The 18,523-nt window shown below is 39.6% G+C and overlaps 1 protein-coding gene across 1 annotated transcript; it reads right to left on the bottom strand.

Annotated features, from left to right (window-relative positions):
• Positions 1 to 1,143: 1,143 nt before the first annotated feature.
• On the bottom strand, positions 1,144 to 1,644 carry LOC126188625 (putative gustatory receptor 2a). Its single transcript, XM_049930227.1, has one exon. It carries the CDS (start codon positions 1,642 to 1,644, stop codon positions 1,144 to 1,146), a length of 501 nt encoding a protein of 166 aa, XP_049786184.1.
• Positions 1,645 to 18,523: the final 16,879 nt, after the last annotated feature.

Raw genomic sequence — 18,523 nt, 5'->3', positions numbered from 1 at the left:
AACTACTGTACTAAATGTACCAGTACATAAGAAAATAGTATTGCAATTACTGTTCTGCTAACTTACATTCCCCGCAGATGAGTAGCATTTCCACCTTCACTTCGTTGGTGTACATTCTACTCACACAACTCATCAACTGACGATGGTTGACGGAATGACGGGCGTACATTCTACTTATGTTTACATTTGTCCTCTGTTAACGTCAGCACGTGAATGTGTTCCATTATCCCGAGTACCTGCACTAAACGCTGGAGGCGTGAACGTCAATGTTGTGTCATGTATTCAATAACGTTGTGTTTCAGTGAATAGTACACTGTGATAACGTTTTTGAATAGGTCTTCAGGAGAGGAAATGAATTACCGAATAAAAAAATACAGGGTGCCATTTAAAAAGTCCTACCTCTGTTCATATCTTTGTAAAAACCAAAGCTACAACGAAGGCAATCATGCTGATTGATGTGTCCCTGACGGCTAAAGAACATTTGCTTGAAACATTTTGTAGCTTGCATCTGGACAACCAGTTATTTAGGGTGGCCAAGATAAATGGGACACGCTACGCATACAACACCGACTCTGCACTTCTATCTCTTCAAACAACTTAACACAACTTTTTATAGCATATACATCACATTATAATATATTGTTTCTTAAAATCAGGTATTAAATGATGAGAAAGATTTTACTTTTTTAACCCTTCTCATCACTACTAAATAAACGCTTTGTTGAAGTTATTATGAATTCTTTACTTTTGGCTTGTCATATGTAAACATTATTCTCATTATGTGCTACAACCTCAAATAAGTGTTCATGAAGCATGCCAGACACTTGATGCCCAAAACAACGTATAACGTTATTCTATAATAATTCGCATAGCTTCAACATGTGAAATACTGTGAACATTTTATAAAACAGAAGATAAATATGTCTTCTTTGATTAACATCAGTGCCATGTACACATTAGAACTAAAATACAACTGTCAACAGATAATTTTTGATTGTCATACGCAACAAGTTTTCTAGGTGAAAATCAAGAAATTAATATTTATTGAATAAAAGAAGTTTGGTATGTAAATGTGAATCGGCAGTCGTATGACCAACTGTGTGCGTAATGTCCTCTCAGATACCTGTCACTTTGTCTGTCTGGTTAACATTTACATCCAGCGGCGCTGGTTTTCTGCTGCTTGCTCGCGTCTGACAGTCCGAACTGGACGAGGATGACGACGTAGGTAGTGACGGTGGCTGTGAAGCTCCTCAGCAGAGACAGGTCGAGCGTGAAGAACCCCGCTGCGCTGTAGCGCAGTCGACTGCGCGCCATGTTCTCTCTGAAGAGCTGCAGCTCGTCTGGACAGCCGCTCCTAGCAGGCAGCGGTAAGAGCAGAAGTTTCCGGACCAGCCGCTGTGTGCGGGCGGTTTCTTGCACAACCATGTCACTGCTGTAGGCTGTGGTGAGCAGACGCCCCACCATGAGTCCAATCCAAAGAGAGAACATGGTGATGACTTGACCCCTCGGTATCCCAGGCCACACGGGCTTCAGATCTAAGTAGACGACAATACTGATATAAATGTACGTCACTGTGCTCACGAAACAGCTGACCACTTCTACGAGATTTTGTACTCCGTAAGCCGCATTGACGGCTTTACCCATTTCGACAAGAAGGCAATATACTTTGCGCAAATTTCGCAGCTGGCTCGCGTCTTCCTCCGTTACCATTACCTGATTGCAGCAGTGTACAACGTTTCTGGGTCCGTTGACAATTCTTTGAGCTTCAGAGTGCAGTGGAGCGAAAGACTTCCTGACGAATAATTTATCGTCACACTGTAGATCTTTCTTTTCTGGGTTTATACTTACGAGTTTCGAAATATTAATGTCGAGTTCTCCTTCTGCATCTCTGGTAGACAGGAAGAATAATTGCAGAATATACCTGTTCAGTCTTGAAAACCTCATTTTTAACGCCATATTGAGAAAAAGATATTGTAAAATAGTGACGTTACTCATGAACTGCATGACACAAATAGGTAACAGAAAAGAAAATTTCATAGTAGGTAACATAAGCCAGGTGAGGTGACCAAACACAACCACTGAATAAAAGGTGACTGCTACAACACTCCATACCAATCGAGTTGCGAGACGTAAATATTCTGATCCATCGTCTTCATACAAAAATCCGTCAACTGAAATAATTTTTATGCAGAAACTTTCTATGTGTCTTTGTTTTAAAGTGGAGCTGCGAAGAATACACGTCAAAGCTGCAGCAGCAGCGAAGAAAATATTACACGCGTCCGAGTACTTCGCGAGATTCTGTACAGTTTTATAACTCTCTGGTAAGCACACCAGAAAAGTATAAAGGGCAGAGAAAATGGTCAGTAGACCGAGCAGTATACAATAGAGTCGCGCCTTGAATGTCACCGTTATTTTTGCTTGCTTCTTCTCAAACGAAACTGGACATGTACCGAACACTTTACACAGAAAGCAGAAGTACCGGATCTCTGTGTAGCGCTTCCATAGTCCATCCATCATTACACAGACTTTACTCCAACTGATACGATGGCAGAGTGTGAGTCGAAGACGTTACCGACAGTAATAGTCGTAATGGAAATTCATCGATCCGCTCGTAGTCCTTGGTAACTTTCAAGAAGAACATTAATTCACTTACGATATTTCAATGTCTGTGTTATTTCGAATTACGATGCAAAAGGAACTTTGCGCAGCTACTATTCAATCGCATTTATCCGCCGACATCGGGCAAGCAACTTTTAAGTAAAATGTCACAGTATATACATAATGGATGTACGACTGTAGGTTGTAGACACGTGGCTGATGTCATATGCAAGTATGTGTTTGACCCTGACTGAGGCTGTGTAGGTAAGGCGACCGCTGTCGGTAAGAGCGAAATCAGTGTTCGTGTCCCTGTCTGGCACAAGTTTTCATTGTCGCCGTTACGTTATACAGTTGAGGGTAGTCCATACTCGCCACTGCGAATATATTTCATGTGTTAATTCACTTGATTATTTCTCGAAAAAAAAAAGTTATCCAGGAACACTTCTAGATAATTACCTTTCCCTCACGAACGTCTTACACACTACAGCCTCTCGGTTGTTAATACCGCGAATATTACATTGTCTCTCATGTATTCCTAAAAGATTTGGTACAGGACGTGTCATGTTGAAAGGAACAAAAAAATCAACCTAGGAACTCAGTTCATTTTGTAACTAAATTTTTCATTAAGTATGTGTCACTCACTCTGTCATCCCTTACGCTCGTAAATGCTGTAATTTTCAATGAAAACCGCACGTAATATGTAGTCGTACACGAGGGAAGAAAACGAGATTTAATTTGTGAAGATGAGATACGAATAACTAATAGATGTTCTCCAATATGGACTAGTGCTACCCTAGCAACAGCGAGTGATGGGTTGCTTCTTGACATCGTTATTCAGACAGAAAGACTTCAACAACTTCTGTTGCCTTCTTAGAAATGCTGGAGATCACATCAGGTCTGACAATACCATGTCCTTGTATCTTTCATATAAGTGGCAGCTTTTTTATAGTACTATTCAACACATAATACAGCTGCAACTTCCCTTCTGTAAGCTCTTGTTTGATCCCTATATCTCGGTGTACAGCGTCCTTATAATCAAACTTTCAGCTATTTGAGCCTTTGTAGATGAATACTGCTGCTGCTACATCTCAAGCAGCGTACGTTGAATTGTAACTGCACTGTATTAAGAACGGCTTTCGCAGTGACAGACAAGCAATCAATAAATTACATGGAGTTTTACAGAATTTTAAGAAGTAGGTCAGAAATGAAGATTAGGATGAACAAATCTATTATAAGAAGTATAACAACATACAGAGGAGAAATATGAGAAAAACCTGAAAGGAGTAAAAGGAACTTACTCTTAATTCAGATAAGATTCTGGTGGGGTGACTGTAGCTTGACAGTACAGGATAAAAGTAAAAGACATATGCAAGAGAATAATCCTGGACAGCTCTGTAATGGACATACACACACACATATTCCTTGTGTCACAGATCATGAATACGACATTTCGTAATGATGTGAAACGTGTCGCCTACGTTAAAGTTTTCTTTACACAAAATAATTAATTTTTTTACAGTTACTCCTTCATATCTAAAAATTCATCTATTGAATAAAAGGAGTTGATATTCAGAAATTCTTTCAACTTGCTTTTAAATGTTGGTTGGTTATCTGTAAGACTTTTAATGTTGTTGATGTTGTGGTCTTCAGTCCTGAACTGGTTTGATGCAGCTCTCCATGCTACCCTATCCTGTGCAAGCTTCTTCATCTCCCAGTACTTACTGCAACCTACATCCTTCTGAATCTGCTTAGTGTATTCATCTCTTGGTCTCCCTCTATGATTTTTACCCTCCACGCTGTCCTCCAGTGCTAAATTTGTGATCCCTTGATGCCTCAGAACATGCCCTACTAACCGGTCCCTTCTTTTTGTCAAGTTGTGCCACATACACGTCTTCTCCCCAATTCTATTCAATACTTCATCATTAGTTATGTGATCTACTCATCTAATCTTCAGCATTCTTCTGTAGCACCCCATTTCGAAAGCTTCTATTCTCTTATTGTCCAAACTATTTATCGTCCACGCTACACTCCATACAAATACTTTCAGAAACGACTTCCTGACACTTAAATCTATACTCGATGTTAACAAATTTCTCTTCTTCAGAAACGCTTTCCTTGCCATTGCCAGTCTACATTTTATATCTTCTCTACTTCGACCATCATCAGTTATCTTGCTCCCCAAATAGCAAAACTCCTTTACTACTTTAAGTGTCTCATTTCCTAATCTAATTCCCTCAGCATCACCCGACTTAATTCGACCACATTCCATTATCCTCGTTTTTCTTTTGTTGATGTTCATCTTATATCCTCCTTTCAAGACACTGTCCATTCCGTTCAACTGCTCTTCCAAGTCCTTTGCTGTCTCTGATAGAATTACAATGTCATCGGCGAACCTCAAAGTTTTTATTTCTTCTCCATGGATTTTAATACCTACTCCGAATATTTCTTTTGTTTCCTTTACTGCTTGCTCAATATACAGATTGAATAACATCGGCGAGAGGCTACAACCCAGTCTCGCTCCCTTCCCAACCACTGCCTCCCTTTCATGCCCCTCGACTCTTATAACTGCCATCTGCTTTCTGTAAAAATTGTAAATAGCCTTTGGCGCTCTGTATTTTACCCCTGCCACCTTTAGAATTTGAAAGAGAGTATTCCAGTCAACATTGTCAAAAGCTTTCTCTAAGTCTACAAATGCTAGAAATGTAGGTTTGCTTTTCCTTAATCTTTCTTCTAAGATAAGTCGTAAGGTCAGTATTGCCTCACATGTTTCAACATTTCTACGGAATCCAAACTGATCTTCTCAGAGGTCGGCTTCTACCAGTTTTTCCATTCGTCTGTAAAGAATCCGCGTTAGTGTTTTGCAGCTGTGACTTATTACACTGACAGTTCGGTAATCTTCACATCTGTCAACACCTGCTTTTTTTGGGATTGGAATTATTATATTCTTCTTGAAGTCTGAGGGTATTTCGCCTGTCTCATACATCGTGCTCACCAGATGGTAGAGTTTTGTCAGGACTGGCTCTCCCAAGGCCGTCAGTAGTTCTAATGGAAAGTTGTCTACTCCCGGGGCCTTGTTTCGACTCAGGTCTTTCAGTGCTCTGTCAAACTCTTCACGCAGTATCGTATGTCCCATTTCATCTACATCTACATCCTCTTCCATTTCCATAATGTTCTGTCTGCATTCCTTTTTGCCTGGTTCATTTACTGCATTTTTATATTTTCTCCTTTCATCAGTTAAGTTCAATATTTCTTCTGTTACCCAAGGAGTTCTAGTAGCCCTCGTCTTTTTACCTACTTGATCCTCTGCTGCCTTCACTACTTCATCCCTCAGAGCTACCCATTGTTCTTCTACTGTACTTCTTTCCCCCATTCCTGTCAATTGTTCCCTTATGCTCTCCCTGAAACTCTGTACAGCGTCTGGTTCTTTCAGTTTATCCAGGTCCCATCCCCTTAAATTCCCATTTTTTTGCAGGTTCTTCAGTTTTAATCTACAGTTCATAACCAATAGATTGTGGTCAGAGTCCACATCTGCCCCTGGAAATGTCTTACAATTTAAAACCTGGTTCCTAAATCTCTGTATCACCATTATATAATCTATATGATACCTTCTAGTATCTCCAGGATTCGTCCATGTATACAACATTCTTTCATGATTCTTGAATCAAGTGTTAGCTATAATTAAGTTATGCTCTGTGCAAAACTCTACCAGGCGCCTTCCTCTTTCATTTCTTTCCCCCAAACCATATTTATCTACTATGTTTCCTTCTCTCCCTTTTCCTACTCTCGAATGCCAGTCACCCATGACTATTAAATTTTCGTCTCCCTCCACTACCTGAATAATTTCTTTTATCTCATACATTTCATCAATTTGTTCATCATCTGCAGAGCTAGTTGGCATATAAACCTGTACTACTGTAGTAGGCGTAGGCTTCGTGTTTATCTTGGCCACAATAATGCGTTCACTATGCTGCTTGTAGTAGATTACCTGCAAACCTATTTTTTATTCATTATTAAACCTACTCATGCATTACCCCTATTTGATTCTGTGTTTATAACCCTGTATTCACCTGACCAAAATTCTTGTTCTTCCTGCCACCGAACTTCGCTAATTCCCACTATATCTAACTTTAACCTATCCATTTCCCTTTTTAAATTTGCTAATCTACCTGCCCGGTTAAGGGATCTGACGTTCCACGCTCCGATCTGTAGAATGCCAGTTTTCTTTTTCCTGATAACGACGTCCTCTTGAGTAGTCCCCTCCCAGATATCCTAATGGGGGACTATTTTACCTCAGGAATATTTTACCCAAGAGGACGCCATCATCATTTATCCATACAGTAAAGCTGCATGCCCTCGGGAAAAATTACGTACGTAGTTTCCCCTTGCTTTCAGCCGTTCACAGTACCAACACAGCAAGGCCGTTGTGGTTAATGATGAAGGCAGTGATTAAAAACAGGTATTGTAAGCTAATTTACTGATATGTTAATCACCAAAATTTGCAACGACTCTAATATCACAGGTAGCTGAACCTACTGTTTCAAGAAATCATCAATGTTTTGCTTCCAGTTCAATTTCTCATGAATGTACACACTCAGAAATTTTGAGTATTCTGCCTTAGCACCAGACTTCTGTTGACAATCTGTACCATACTTTTAATACTGTTTGGCAAATGACCAAAGATTTTTGTGGCAGCATAATTCACCCCTTTCTGTGCCAAAGTGAGATTTAATCCACAATGGTGAAGATCATCCTTTCTTCTAGCTTTGTAGCTATGTACTTTGCTGCTATTTTTGAACTGGGATGGGTTATTAATGACAAATTTCATAAGTGAATATATGTATTGCGAAGGTGCTGTGAATATCCCGATTTGCTTAAATAAATGTCTGCAAGGTGATCTTGGGTGGGCTCCAGCTATTATTCGGATTACACGCTTTTGTGCAATGAATATTTTCTCTCTTAATGACGAATTTCCGCAAAATATGATGTCATATGAAGGCGGTGATTCAAAACAGGCATAGTAAGCTAATTTACTGATATGTTAATCACCAAAATTTGCAACCACTCTAATAGCACAGGTAGCTGAACCTACTGTTTCATCAGATCATCAATGTGTTGCTTCCAATTCAATTTCTCATGAATGTACACGCTCAGAAATTTTGAGTATTCTGCCTTAGCACCAGACTTCGGTTGATAATCTGTACCATACATGATATCTCACCAGTTAGAGGACTCTACTGGTTTTGGCAGATATTCAGTACTCTTAATTTCAACCTTTTGCATTCTTCCAATTATGTATGAATTAAACCATTTGTGCACTGTCTCACTCATACCACGATACTTAAGCTTATCTAGAAGAATTTCATGATTCACACAATCAAAAGCCTTTGGGAGATCACCAGGTATCCCAATGGTTGATGTTCAGTTATTGAATGCATTTAATATTTGATCATATATAGCATTTTCTGTTGAAAAGCCTTTCTCAAAACCAAATTGACATCTTGTTAGTACTTCATTTTTACAAATACGTGATGCTACTCTTGAATGTATTACGTTTTCAAGAATTTTGGATAAAGCTGTGAGAAGTGAGATTGGGCAGTAGTTGTTAGCATCAGACATATCCCCTTTTTATGCAATGGTTTATCAATAACGTATTTCAGTCTATCTCGAAAAAGCCCCATTTCAGTGAGCTACTACATATGTGGCTGACAATCCTATTTATTTGTTAGGAACAAGCTTTTAATACTCTGTTGGAAATGCCATCAGTTCCATGTGAACTTTTACTTTTGAGTGAATTTTATTATTTTCCTAATTTCAGTAGGAGAGCTGGGTTGAATTTCAATTTTATCAAATTGCATAGGTACTGCTTCTTCCATATAAAGACTTTCAGTTTCTGATGAATAGCTGGGTCCTATTTTCTCTACAACACTTCAAAAATGATTATTAAAAATGTTTTCTACTTCTGACTTCGTGCTAACAAACTTTTCTTTGTGTCTGATAGAAATACAGTCTTCCTATGTTCTCGGTTGCCCTGTTCCCTTTTAATCATATTCCAATTTTTTTTTTTAAATTTTATTATCAGATGTGCTAATCTCAGACATAATGCACATTCTTCTAAGCTTTTTACTAACTTTTCTTAATACAGTGCAGTAGTTTTTATAATGTTTCACTGTATTGGGATCATTATCCCTCCTAGCTGTAAGATACATTTCCCTTTTTTCTGTTTACAAGATATTTTTATCCCTTTAGTAAGCCAGGGTTTTTACAGGGTTTCTCACAATTAATTTCAATGTTTTCTTAGGGAAACTGTTTTTATATATACCCACAAAGGTATCATGAAATAGGTTAAATTTTAAATTAGCATCATGTTCCCTTACACCTCATCCCAGTCTAACTGTTGCAAGCTTTCCCTAAAATTTTGAATTGTTATCTCTGTAATTGAACAAACCATTATGGAGGACTGTTTTGCCTTACTGTATGGCACTATACGATACACTGTAACTAACTGTGCATCATGATCAGACAGACCATTCTTACGAGGAAAAGTTTTTATTTGATTAAATTTATCTTCATCTATGAATACATAATCTATCTGTGTGTTGATATCGTGTACCACTCGAGTAACTGATGTCAAATTGAAAGAACGAAGTAAGCTTTCTATAGGACTCTTTCAGAAAATCTACATTGAAATCCCCACAAACAATTATTTTCTTTTCTCTGTCTGACAGGTAGCACAACAAAGAATCCAAGTTTTCGAAAAATAGTTGAAAATTTCCCAATGGTGACCTATACATGGCTACAATCATAAAAGTGCCATGCACATGCTTCTATATGTTGCTCTATGCAAATATTTTTCGTTTCCAAATTTTTCACACTATGACAGATTTTAATACATATGGCAACTCCCCCTCTCTCCACAGTTTCTCTACTTACATGTGCTAAAAGCTTATATCCACCTGCATTTACCGTTTCCATACCTGTGACTGTATGATGTTCAGACAGGCATAGTACATCTATGCCATATGCTTCTGTTCCATATATATGTATAAAATGGAAACGAAACGCTTGCGATAGTATAGGTAATGTACGCCGAATGAGTGACGACACATGACATAAGAAGACGAAGGAATTAATTCCAACTGGTAGTAGAAGGAGAGGACACCCGAATATAAACAGAGAAGAATGAGACAGAACAGCTATGTCAGAGAGGAATTAAGAGGCGACAGTGGAAAGACAGGAGACTTTTGAAGGTAGGATGAGAGAAACAATCATAATGTTGTATTAAATCGCAAAAAATACCAAGTTACGCAGCTTTTATTAATTCACAATTTAAAAACAATAGAACCGATTTAATGTTCACAAAACCCGAAAAGCTGGGTCTGCGTGAATGATCGGACATAATGGTGGAAGAATAATACTAGTGGCCGTAACTCTTATCAGCGGAGCAGTTCATAATCCGTATAGTAATCCTTAGTCGAAGCCAGTAGCGAGAATCTGGACGACGTGCAAGAGTTCCTCTGCTGCTGCTGGTCATGGTGATATTAATCATAGAGAAAATATTCATCGTCGTAGACTAGAAAGAGAAAATTTTAATGTGGTATTTCTTAATTTCAGGACAGATCCTAGACTTAATTCACTGCTTGTTATTGCGGTCTGTTGTCCGAAGACTGGTTTGATGCAGTTGTCCATGGTGGTCTGTGCTGTTCAAGGCGTTTTGTCTCTGCATATCTACTGTAACCTACATCTATTTCAACTTGCTTACTGCATTTATGCCTTGGTCTTCATCCTCAATTCCCCTCTCAACCCAACACACTCAGTTCATTAGCAATTTCACTAGCTTTGGTGCCTTAGGATGTGTCCAATCCTCCTTTCCCTTCTTTTCATGTAGTTGTGCCATAAATTTATTTCAGTATCTCCTGATCTGTTATTCGATCCACCCATCTACATGAACACGTAATAATGCCCACACAGTAGTATTGGAACATAAAGCCAGCAGAAACCAAAAAAGAAATGGGAGCGAAATCGTAAGTTCAAATTGGAATAGTGTGTATTTGTAGCAAGTCTAGACAAGACAGGTAATCAGATTATTTTACAATATCCTCTCTTATGTTTCGTAATAGCAAAACAGTTCCGAGAAAGTTAGGAATCGCTTTAATAGGGAGAGGTTTCTGTTTGTCAGCTGCAGAGACGGTGAGTCACAGATTAAAATGTGTGCCATGGAGAGGAATTCGTATGGGTTTTTCTCAATGTGTTACCGAAAGGAGGAAATGTGAGATTACGCCAATTGTTATGGATCACTGCAATCTGTCATAAACGGATAACCTGGGCGCAACAGTCCGCAGTGCTGGATATATCAAACAGAAATTGTAGGAGAAACAGAAGTAAGGCCGATATTAACGGCATGAATCCCAACGTATGTATTTCATCCACGAAAGAAGGGGCTTACAGACACCTCTCTCGACTGATTCTTGAGTATTGCTCATCAGCTTCTATCACACTAGACTAATGGAAGAGATGGGGAGGGTCCGACTAAGAGCAGGAAATTGGAATAGTGTGTATTTATAGCAAGTCTAGACAAGTCAGGTGGTAATCACATTATTTTACAATTGCCTGTCTTATGTTTTGTCGTGGCAAAACACTTCCGAGAAAGTTTGGAATCGCGTTGGGCGGTGGGCGGGCGCCGTCGCTGGCTGCAGCGCACTCGGCCGCTGGCCGACAGAACGCCGCTGCGTGTGGACTATTTGTTTTGCGTCTCACGTTCCAGTTCTTGCTCTCTCAGTCATTTCTATCGGAATACGGCAGAGGCACGGATTTCTTTTTTTCTTTTCTTTCCTTTTTCGTTCGAGTTCTTGGAAATAATAAGCCAAATAGCAAGTGTCTGTGGAATGCGTTGTGGCCATTTAGCTCATCGTTGCGTCTTTTGAGGAAAAGAGCTCGCCGCAGAAACAGGAAGCATGTTAACTAGGTGTATCATTTCCTGCAGCAAAGAAATACCAATGGCGTTTTGGTCGCTTTTCACAATGAGTTAAGAAACTATGAGTATAAAGTTTGCAACTACACAAAAATGTCAACATCTTCCTTCGACGAACGACTTTCCAAAATTAGAGGAACAATAACTGGAATGACAAAAAACTTAAGCTGTTGTATAGCACGTTACCATTCTGTTTAAATATTTTAATATCATAAGGGTTCTTAAAAATGATTACATAGATCAGTAATAACAACATTTTCATCGAAGCTTAGTAGTAATTGCTTACATTATTACACATGTAAACAGTTCGTAATAGTCACATGCTTGAGAATGACCCGATATAAGAGATGAAATTGCTGGAGATCTTACGTCTCTTACAATTTACATAATATACAGGGTGGTCCATTGATCGTGACCGGGCCAAATGTCTCACGACATAAGCATCAAACCAAAGAAATACAAAGAACGAAACTCGTCTATCTTGAAGGGGGAAGCCTGCTGGTGCTATGGTTGGCTCGCTAGATGGCGCTGCCATAGGTCAAACGGATATCAACCGCGTTTTTTTTTAAATAGCAACCCTCATTTTTTATTACATATTCGTGTTATACGTAAAGAAATATGAATGTCTTAGTTGCACCACTTTTTTCGTTTTGTGATACATGGTGCTGTAATAGTCACAAACGTATAAGTAGGTGGTATCACGCGTTAACATTCCGCCAGTGCGGACGGTATTTGCTTCGTGATACATTACCTGTGTTAAGATGGACCGTTTACCAATTGCGGAAAAGGTTGATATCGTGTTGATGTATGGCTATTGTGATCAAAATGCCCAACGGGTGTGTGCTATGTACGCTGCTGGGTATCCTGGACGACATCATCCAAGTGTCCGGACCGTTCACCGGCTAGTTATGTTATTTGAGGAGACAGGAAGTGTTCAGCTACATGTGAAACGTCAACCACGACCTGCAACAAATGATGATTCCTAAGTAGGTGTTTTAGCTGCTGTCGCGGCTCATCCGCACATCAGTAGCACACAAATTGCGCGAGAATCGGGAATCTCAAAAACGTCGGTGTTGAGAATGCTACATCAACATCGATTGCACCCGTACCATATTTCTTTGCACCAGGAATTGCATGGCGACGATTTTGAACGTCGTGTACAGTTCTGCCATTGGGCACAAGAGAAATTACGGGACGATGACAGCTCTTTTGCAGGCGTTTTACTTAGGGACGAACCGTCATTCACCGACAGCGGTCACGTAAACCGGCATAATATGCACTATTGGGCAACGGAAAATCCACGATGGCTGCGATAAGTGGAACATTAGTGACCTTGGCGGGTTAATGTATGGTGTGGCATTATGGGAGGAAGCATAATTGGCCCCCATTTTATCGATGGCAATCTAAATGGTGCTATGTATGCTGATTTCCTACTTAACGTTCTACCGATGTTACTACAAGATGTTTCACTGCATGACAGAATGGCGATGTACTTCCAACATGATGGATGTCCGGCACATAGCTCGCGTGCGGTTGAAGCGGTATTGAATAGCATATTTCATGACAGGTGGCTTGGTCGTCGAAGCACCATACCATGGCCCGCACGTTCACCGGATCAGACGTCCATGGATTTCTTTCTGTGGGGAAAGGAAGGATATTTGCTACCGTGGTCCAGCGACAACGCTTGACAACATGCGTCAGCGCATTGTCAATGCATGTGCGAACATTACGGAAGGCGAGCTACTCGGTGTTGAGAGGAACGTCGTTACACGAATTGCCAAATGCATTGAGGTTGACGGACATTATTTTGAGCATTTATTGCATTAATGTGGTATTTACAGGTAATCATGCTGTAACAGCATGTGTTCTCAGAAATGATAAGTTCACAAAGGTACATGTATCACATTGAAATAACCGAAATAAAATGTTCAAACGTATCCACATTCTGTATTTCAATTTAAAAAACCTACCTGTTACCAACTGTTCGTCTAAAATTGTGAGCCATATGTCTGTGACTATTAAAGCGCCATCTATCACAAAGCAAAAAAAGTGGTCCAACTAAAACATTCATATTTTCTTACGTACTACACGAATACGTAATAAAAATGGGGGTTCCTATTTTAAAAAACGCAGTTGATATCCAATTGACCTAAGGCAGCGCCATCTAGCAGGCCATCCATAGCGCCATCTGGCTTCCCCCTCCAAGCTAGACAACCGAGCGAGGTGGCGCAGTGGTTAGCACACTGGACTCGCATTCGGGAGGACGACGGTTCAATCCCGTCTCCGGCCATCCTGATTTAGGTTTTCCGTGATTTTCCTAACTCGCTTCAGGCAAATGCCGGGATGGTTCCTTTGAAAGGGCACGGCCGATTTCCTTCCCCATCCTTCCCTCACCCGAGCTTGCGCTCCGTCTCTAATGACCTCGTTGTCGACGGGACGTTAAACACTAATATCCTCCTCCTCCCTCCTCCTCCAAGCTAGACATGTTTCATTCTTTGTAGTTTTTTCGTTTGATGCTTATTTCGTGAGATATTTGGTCCAGTCACGATCAATGGACCACCCTGTATATATTCTGGTTCGTCAATATGTATATATTCTTGTTCGTCAGTATATATACATATAGTGTAAATCCTTAGTTGACAAACCAGAATAACTCGAAAAATAATCTTGAAACGTAACAGTCTAATCAAAATCTATTTAAACATATAAGTTTTAACCATAAACAGTAATTTCTGACGTATAGGGGTATGGAAATATATACCCGTGAAAAATTTACGAAGAAAACAATTACAGAATCTTAATTACACTAATGTATAGAAGTCCATTAATTGGTAGGAACATTTTATATGATATGAATCTTCTGTAATTAGTAAATACATCAAGTGTATTGTTCACATTTGATACCTAAGCGTTTATACACACTGCAATTACAATTGTAGGTCAGTCTGGTTTGCATGCAAAGAGCATGTAGCTACTCCTTTTGTATTGTAAGTACTGTAGGCTAATGCAGTAACACTTTGATTTTGTTTTGAAAGTATAATAAAAATGATGAAACTTAACACAAGATTAAACTAAATTAACTCTCCAGTAGTTAATTTACAGTGACTGTCAATGTACTCAAGACGACGACTGCTGCAGATCATGAGTAACTACGAACAACCTCATTATTACTAGTAGTTGAGAATGTTATAGTTAGAATGTTATATGTTAGTAAGTAGAATATCTGGTTAGTTAGTTAGCTAGTCAGATGATTTGTTCGATAGTTAAAAGTTGCGTGGCGTCATGACCACAAAACAAGCAAAACTTATCTGAATCTGCGGAAAAAATTAATATTTGGGTCAACGTTTGTAAAACTCTAATACCTCTCTCAAATCCCACCCTATGGGGATAGAGGGAAAGTTTTAGTTTTAGCGAATCAAAATTTACGAAGTAAATAAGTATTTTTTATTTATCCGTAACCATTTTGCAAGTAAAAATGAGTACATCGATTTTATTGAATTACAGCGCTAACTACCAAGAGCCAAAACAAATCTTTATGACAAATGTATCTAGTTTTTTATGTAGAATCTGATGCTGCAATAAAAAATGGGGGTTCCCATTTGAAATTTTAAAGTTGCCTCCCGCACCATCCCCAGGGGGCTGGGGTGTTGGGCTAATTTTAGCACTAGCAATGTCCTCCAAATTTTGTCTACAAATTTTTTCGTGTGAAGCTCATTTTTCGAGTTATTCTGGTTTGCAACCTTAAAATTTACACCCTGTATATATATTTGGTGGCTTGCCGGTATTAACCGGTATTTCGTGGGTAGTTCTGGGTGGCGAGTTCTGTTGACAAGAGTATGTATGTTCACTTTCATAATACTGATTTTGGTTATTGCCTCCAGGTGCTCAGCTTCTCGTTTAAAATAATTCACCAATGACAACAGAAAGTGCCGGTCTGGATGATAGTCGCTTCGTGTTAGACATTCCTTCACTGTCCCAACAAACTGTACTTCTGTGTTTCCTGTTTCTCTATTATTAGCACTTCTCTTTTTTGGTCTTGACTTGCACTCCTAAGTTCTTCAGTGGGCTCAGTTTCTATGTACTTCTGTCCTACTTCCATTGAGGTCGAACTATGGTCTGTATTATTTCTTGCTACAAAGTCTGAAAGAAACATAAGCTGATTGAGGTAGATGCACGTCGATTTTCGGATTTTCATGGAGCACCTGATCCACTTTTGAAACTGCTGAATTTCCAATATTCTTTCACAAAACTGTCTAGCAGATTATTCCATTTCTTTTGTAGCGACAGACATGAAAACAAAAGTACCGGGTGATCAAAAAGTCAGTATAAATTTGAAAACTTAATAAACCACGGAATAATGTAGATAGAGAGGTAAAAATTGACACACTGCTTGGAATGACATGGGGTTTTATTAGAACAAAAAAAATAGTATTGCTAGACGCGTGAAAGATCTCTTGCGCGCGGCGTTTGGCGACGATCGTGTGCTCAGCCGCCACTTTCGTCATGCTTGACCTCCAAGGCCCCCAAACCTCAGTCCGTGCGATTATTGACTTTGGGGTTACCTGAAGTCGCAAGTGTATAGTGATCGACCGACATCTCTCGGGATGCTGAAAGACAACATCCGACGTCAATGCCTCACCATAACTCTGGACATGCTTTACAGTGCTGTTCACAACATTATTCCTCGACTACAGCTATTGTTGAGGAATGATGGTGGACATTTTGAGCATTTCCTGTAAAGAACATCATCTTTGCTTTGTCTTACTTTGTTATGCTAATTATTGCTGTTCTGATCAGATGAAGCGCCATCTGTCGGACATTTTTTGAACGTTTGTATTTTTTTGGTTCTAATAAAACCCCATCTCATTCCAAGCATGTGAGTCAATTTGTACCTCTCTATCTACATTATTCCGTGGTTTATTCAGTTTTCAAATTTATACTGACTTTTTGATCGCCCGGTATTTTTCATGTTTTAGGTGCTTCTGGATGCTCTTTTGGTCACATACACTATGCCAATCGCTTCGGAAGAACCAGAGTGAGCGAAATTGTGAAACAATTTTGTAAAGCGATGTGGGTCACGATGAAAATAGAATGTCTTCCCCTACCGGCAACAGAAGTGTGGTTGGGTAATCCTGAAATATTTGAATGAAGAGCAGAGTTTCCTCATGTTGTAGGAACTATAGACGGGAAACATATCCGTGTAATCAAACCAGCAATACAGGATCGCTTTAATACAATTTTAAACATTTTTCTCAGTAGTTTTAGTGGCACTTTGTGACAGCAATTATAAATTAATATATGCTGATGTTGTGGGCATACGGAAAATATAGCGATATGTCGGTTTTCTGAGATTCGCTCTTGTACAAACAACTGATGGTTGGAAATTTACGAATACCTAACTTTGAGGGTGAAGGTATCCAAGGCAAAATTCCTTATTTATACTCTGAAATACTGTCACTGTATTTCTTCACCCTCATATTCCAGATGGCTGGACGATTTTCCATTTCGAAAAAAAGTTTCTCTGTGTCTAAATTTACCACAGTATGGCGGTGGCAGAAGTTAGGTGTGAAACGAGGCAAGGTGTGTCGTCACCAGCGCACGTTTGTCAAGTCGACAACCCCGGCACCGCATACAGCGCGGTAGTCGTGTTTTCCGCAAGCAACAGCGTCGACTGCGTGGCCACATCCTTAAGAACGGTAACCAATGCGTTCGTTGTCTTTCATATTGTTGTTGTTGTGGTCTTCAGTCCAGAGACTGGTTTGATGCAGCTCTCCATGCTACTCTATCCTGTGCAAGCTTCTTCGTCTCCCAGTACCTACTGCAACCTACATCCTTCTGAAACTGTTTAGTGTATTCATCTCTTGGTGTCCCTCTACGATTTTTACCCTCCACGCTCTTCCAATACTAAATCGGTGATCCCTTGATGCCTCAGAATAGGCCCTACCAACCAATCCCTTCTTCTAGTCAAGTTGTGCCACAAATATATTTTCTCTCCAATTCCATTCAATAACTCCTCATTAGTTATGTGATCTACCCATCTAATCTTCAACATTCTTCTGTAGCACCACATTTCGAAAGCTTCTATGTCATCGGTGAACCTCAAAATTTTTATTTCTTCTCCATGGATTTTAATTCCTACTCCGAATTTTTCTTTTGTTTCCTTTACTGCTTGCTCAATATACAGATTTAATAACACCGGGGATAGGCTACAACCCTGTCTCACTCCCTTCCCAACCAATGCTTCCCTTTCATGATCCTCGACTATTATAACTGCCATCTGGTTCCTGTACTAACTGTAAATAGCCTTTCGCTCCATGTATTTTACCCCTTAGGATTGCCTTTTTTTAACCTTATATTACAAGTCGTACGGTCAGTATTGCCTCGCTTGCTCCAGCATTTCTACGGAGTCCAAACTTATCATCCTCGAGGTCGGTTTCTACATGTTTTTCCATTCGTCTGGAAAGAACTCTTTTGCTTATTTTGCAGCCGTGACTTATTTAACTTGTAGTTCGGTAATTTTCACACCTGCGAACACCTACTTTCTTTGGAATTGGAATAATTAAATTCTTCTCGAAGTCTGAGGGTACTTCGCCTGTCTCATACGTCTTGCTCGCCAGAGTGAAGAGTTTTCTCATAGATGGCTCTCCCAAGGCTATCATTAGTTCTAATGGAATGTCCTCTTCTCCGCGGCCTTAGGTGACTTAAGTCATCCAGTTCTCAGTCAAACTCTTCACGGAGTATCATATCTCCTATTTCATCTTCATATACATTCTCCTCCTTTTCTATAACATTGTCCTCAAGGACACGGCCCTTGTATAGACCCTCTATATACTCCTTCCATCTTTCCGCCTTCCCTTCTTTGCTTCGACCAGGGTTTCCAAATGGCTCTGAGCACTATGGGACTTAACAGCTATGGTCATCAGTCCCCTAGAACTTAGAACTACTTAAACCTAACTA

This window comes from Schistocerca cancellata, chromosome 5 (genome assembly GCF_023864275.1).
Source record: "Schistocerca cancellata isolate TAMUIC-IGC-003103 chromosome 5, iqSchCanc2.1, whole genome shotgun sequence".
Taxonomy (NCBI): domain Eukaryota; kingdom Metazoa; phylum Arthropoda; class Insecta; order Orthoptera; family Acrididae; genus Schistocerca; species Schistocerca cancellata.
Note: the sequence above shows the minus strand (reverse complement) of the source record. Positions and strands in the feature narration are given on the sequence as shown.

Excerpts from the sequence above, each read along its gene's own strand:
- LOC126188625 (XM_049930227.1), bottom strand. The coding sequence starts at position 1,644 with ATGGGTAAAGCCGTCAATGCGGCTTACGGAGTACAAAATCTCGTAGAA.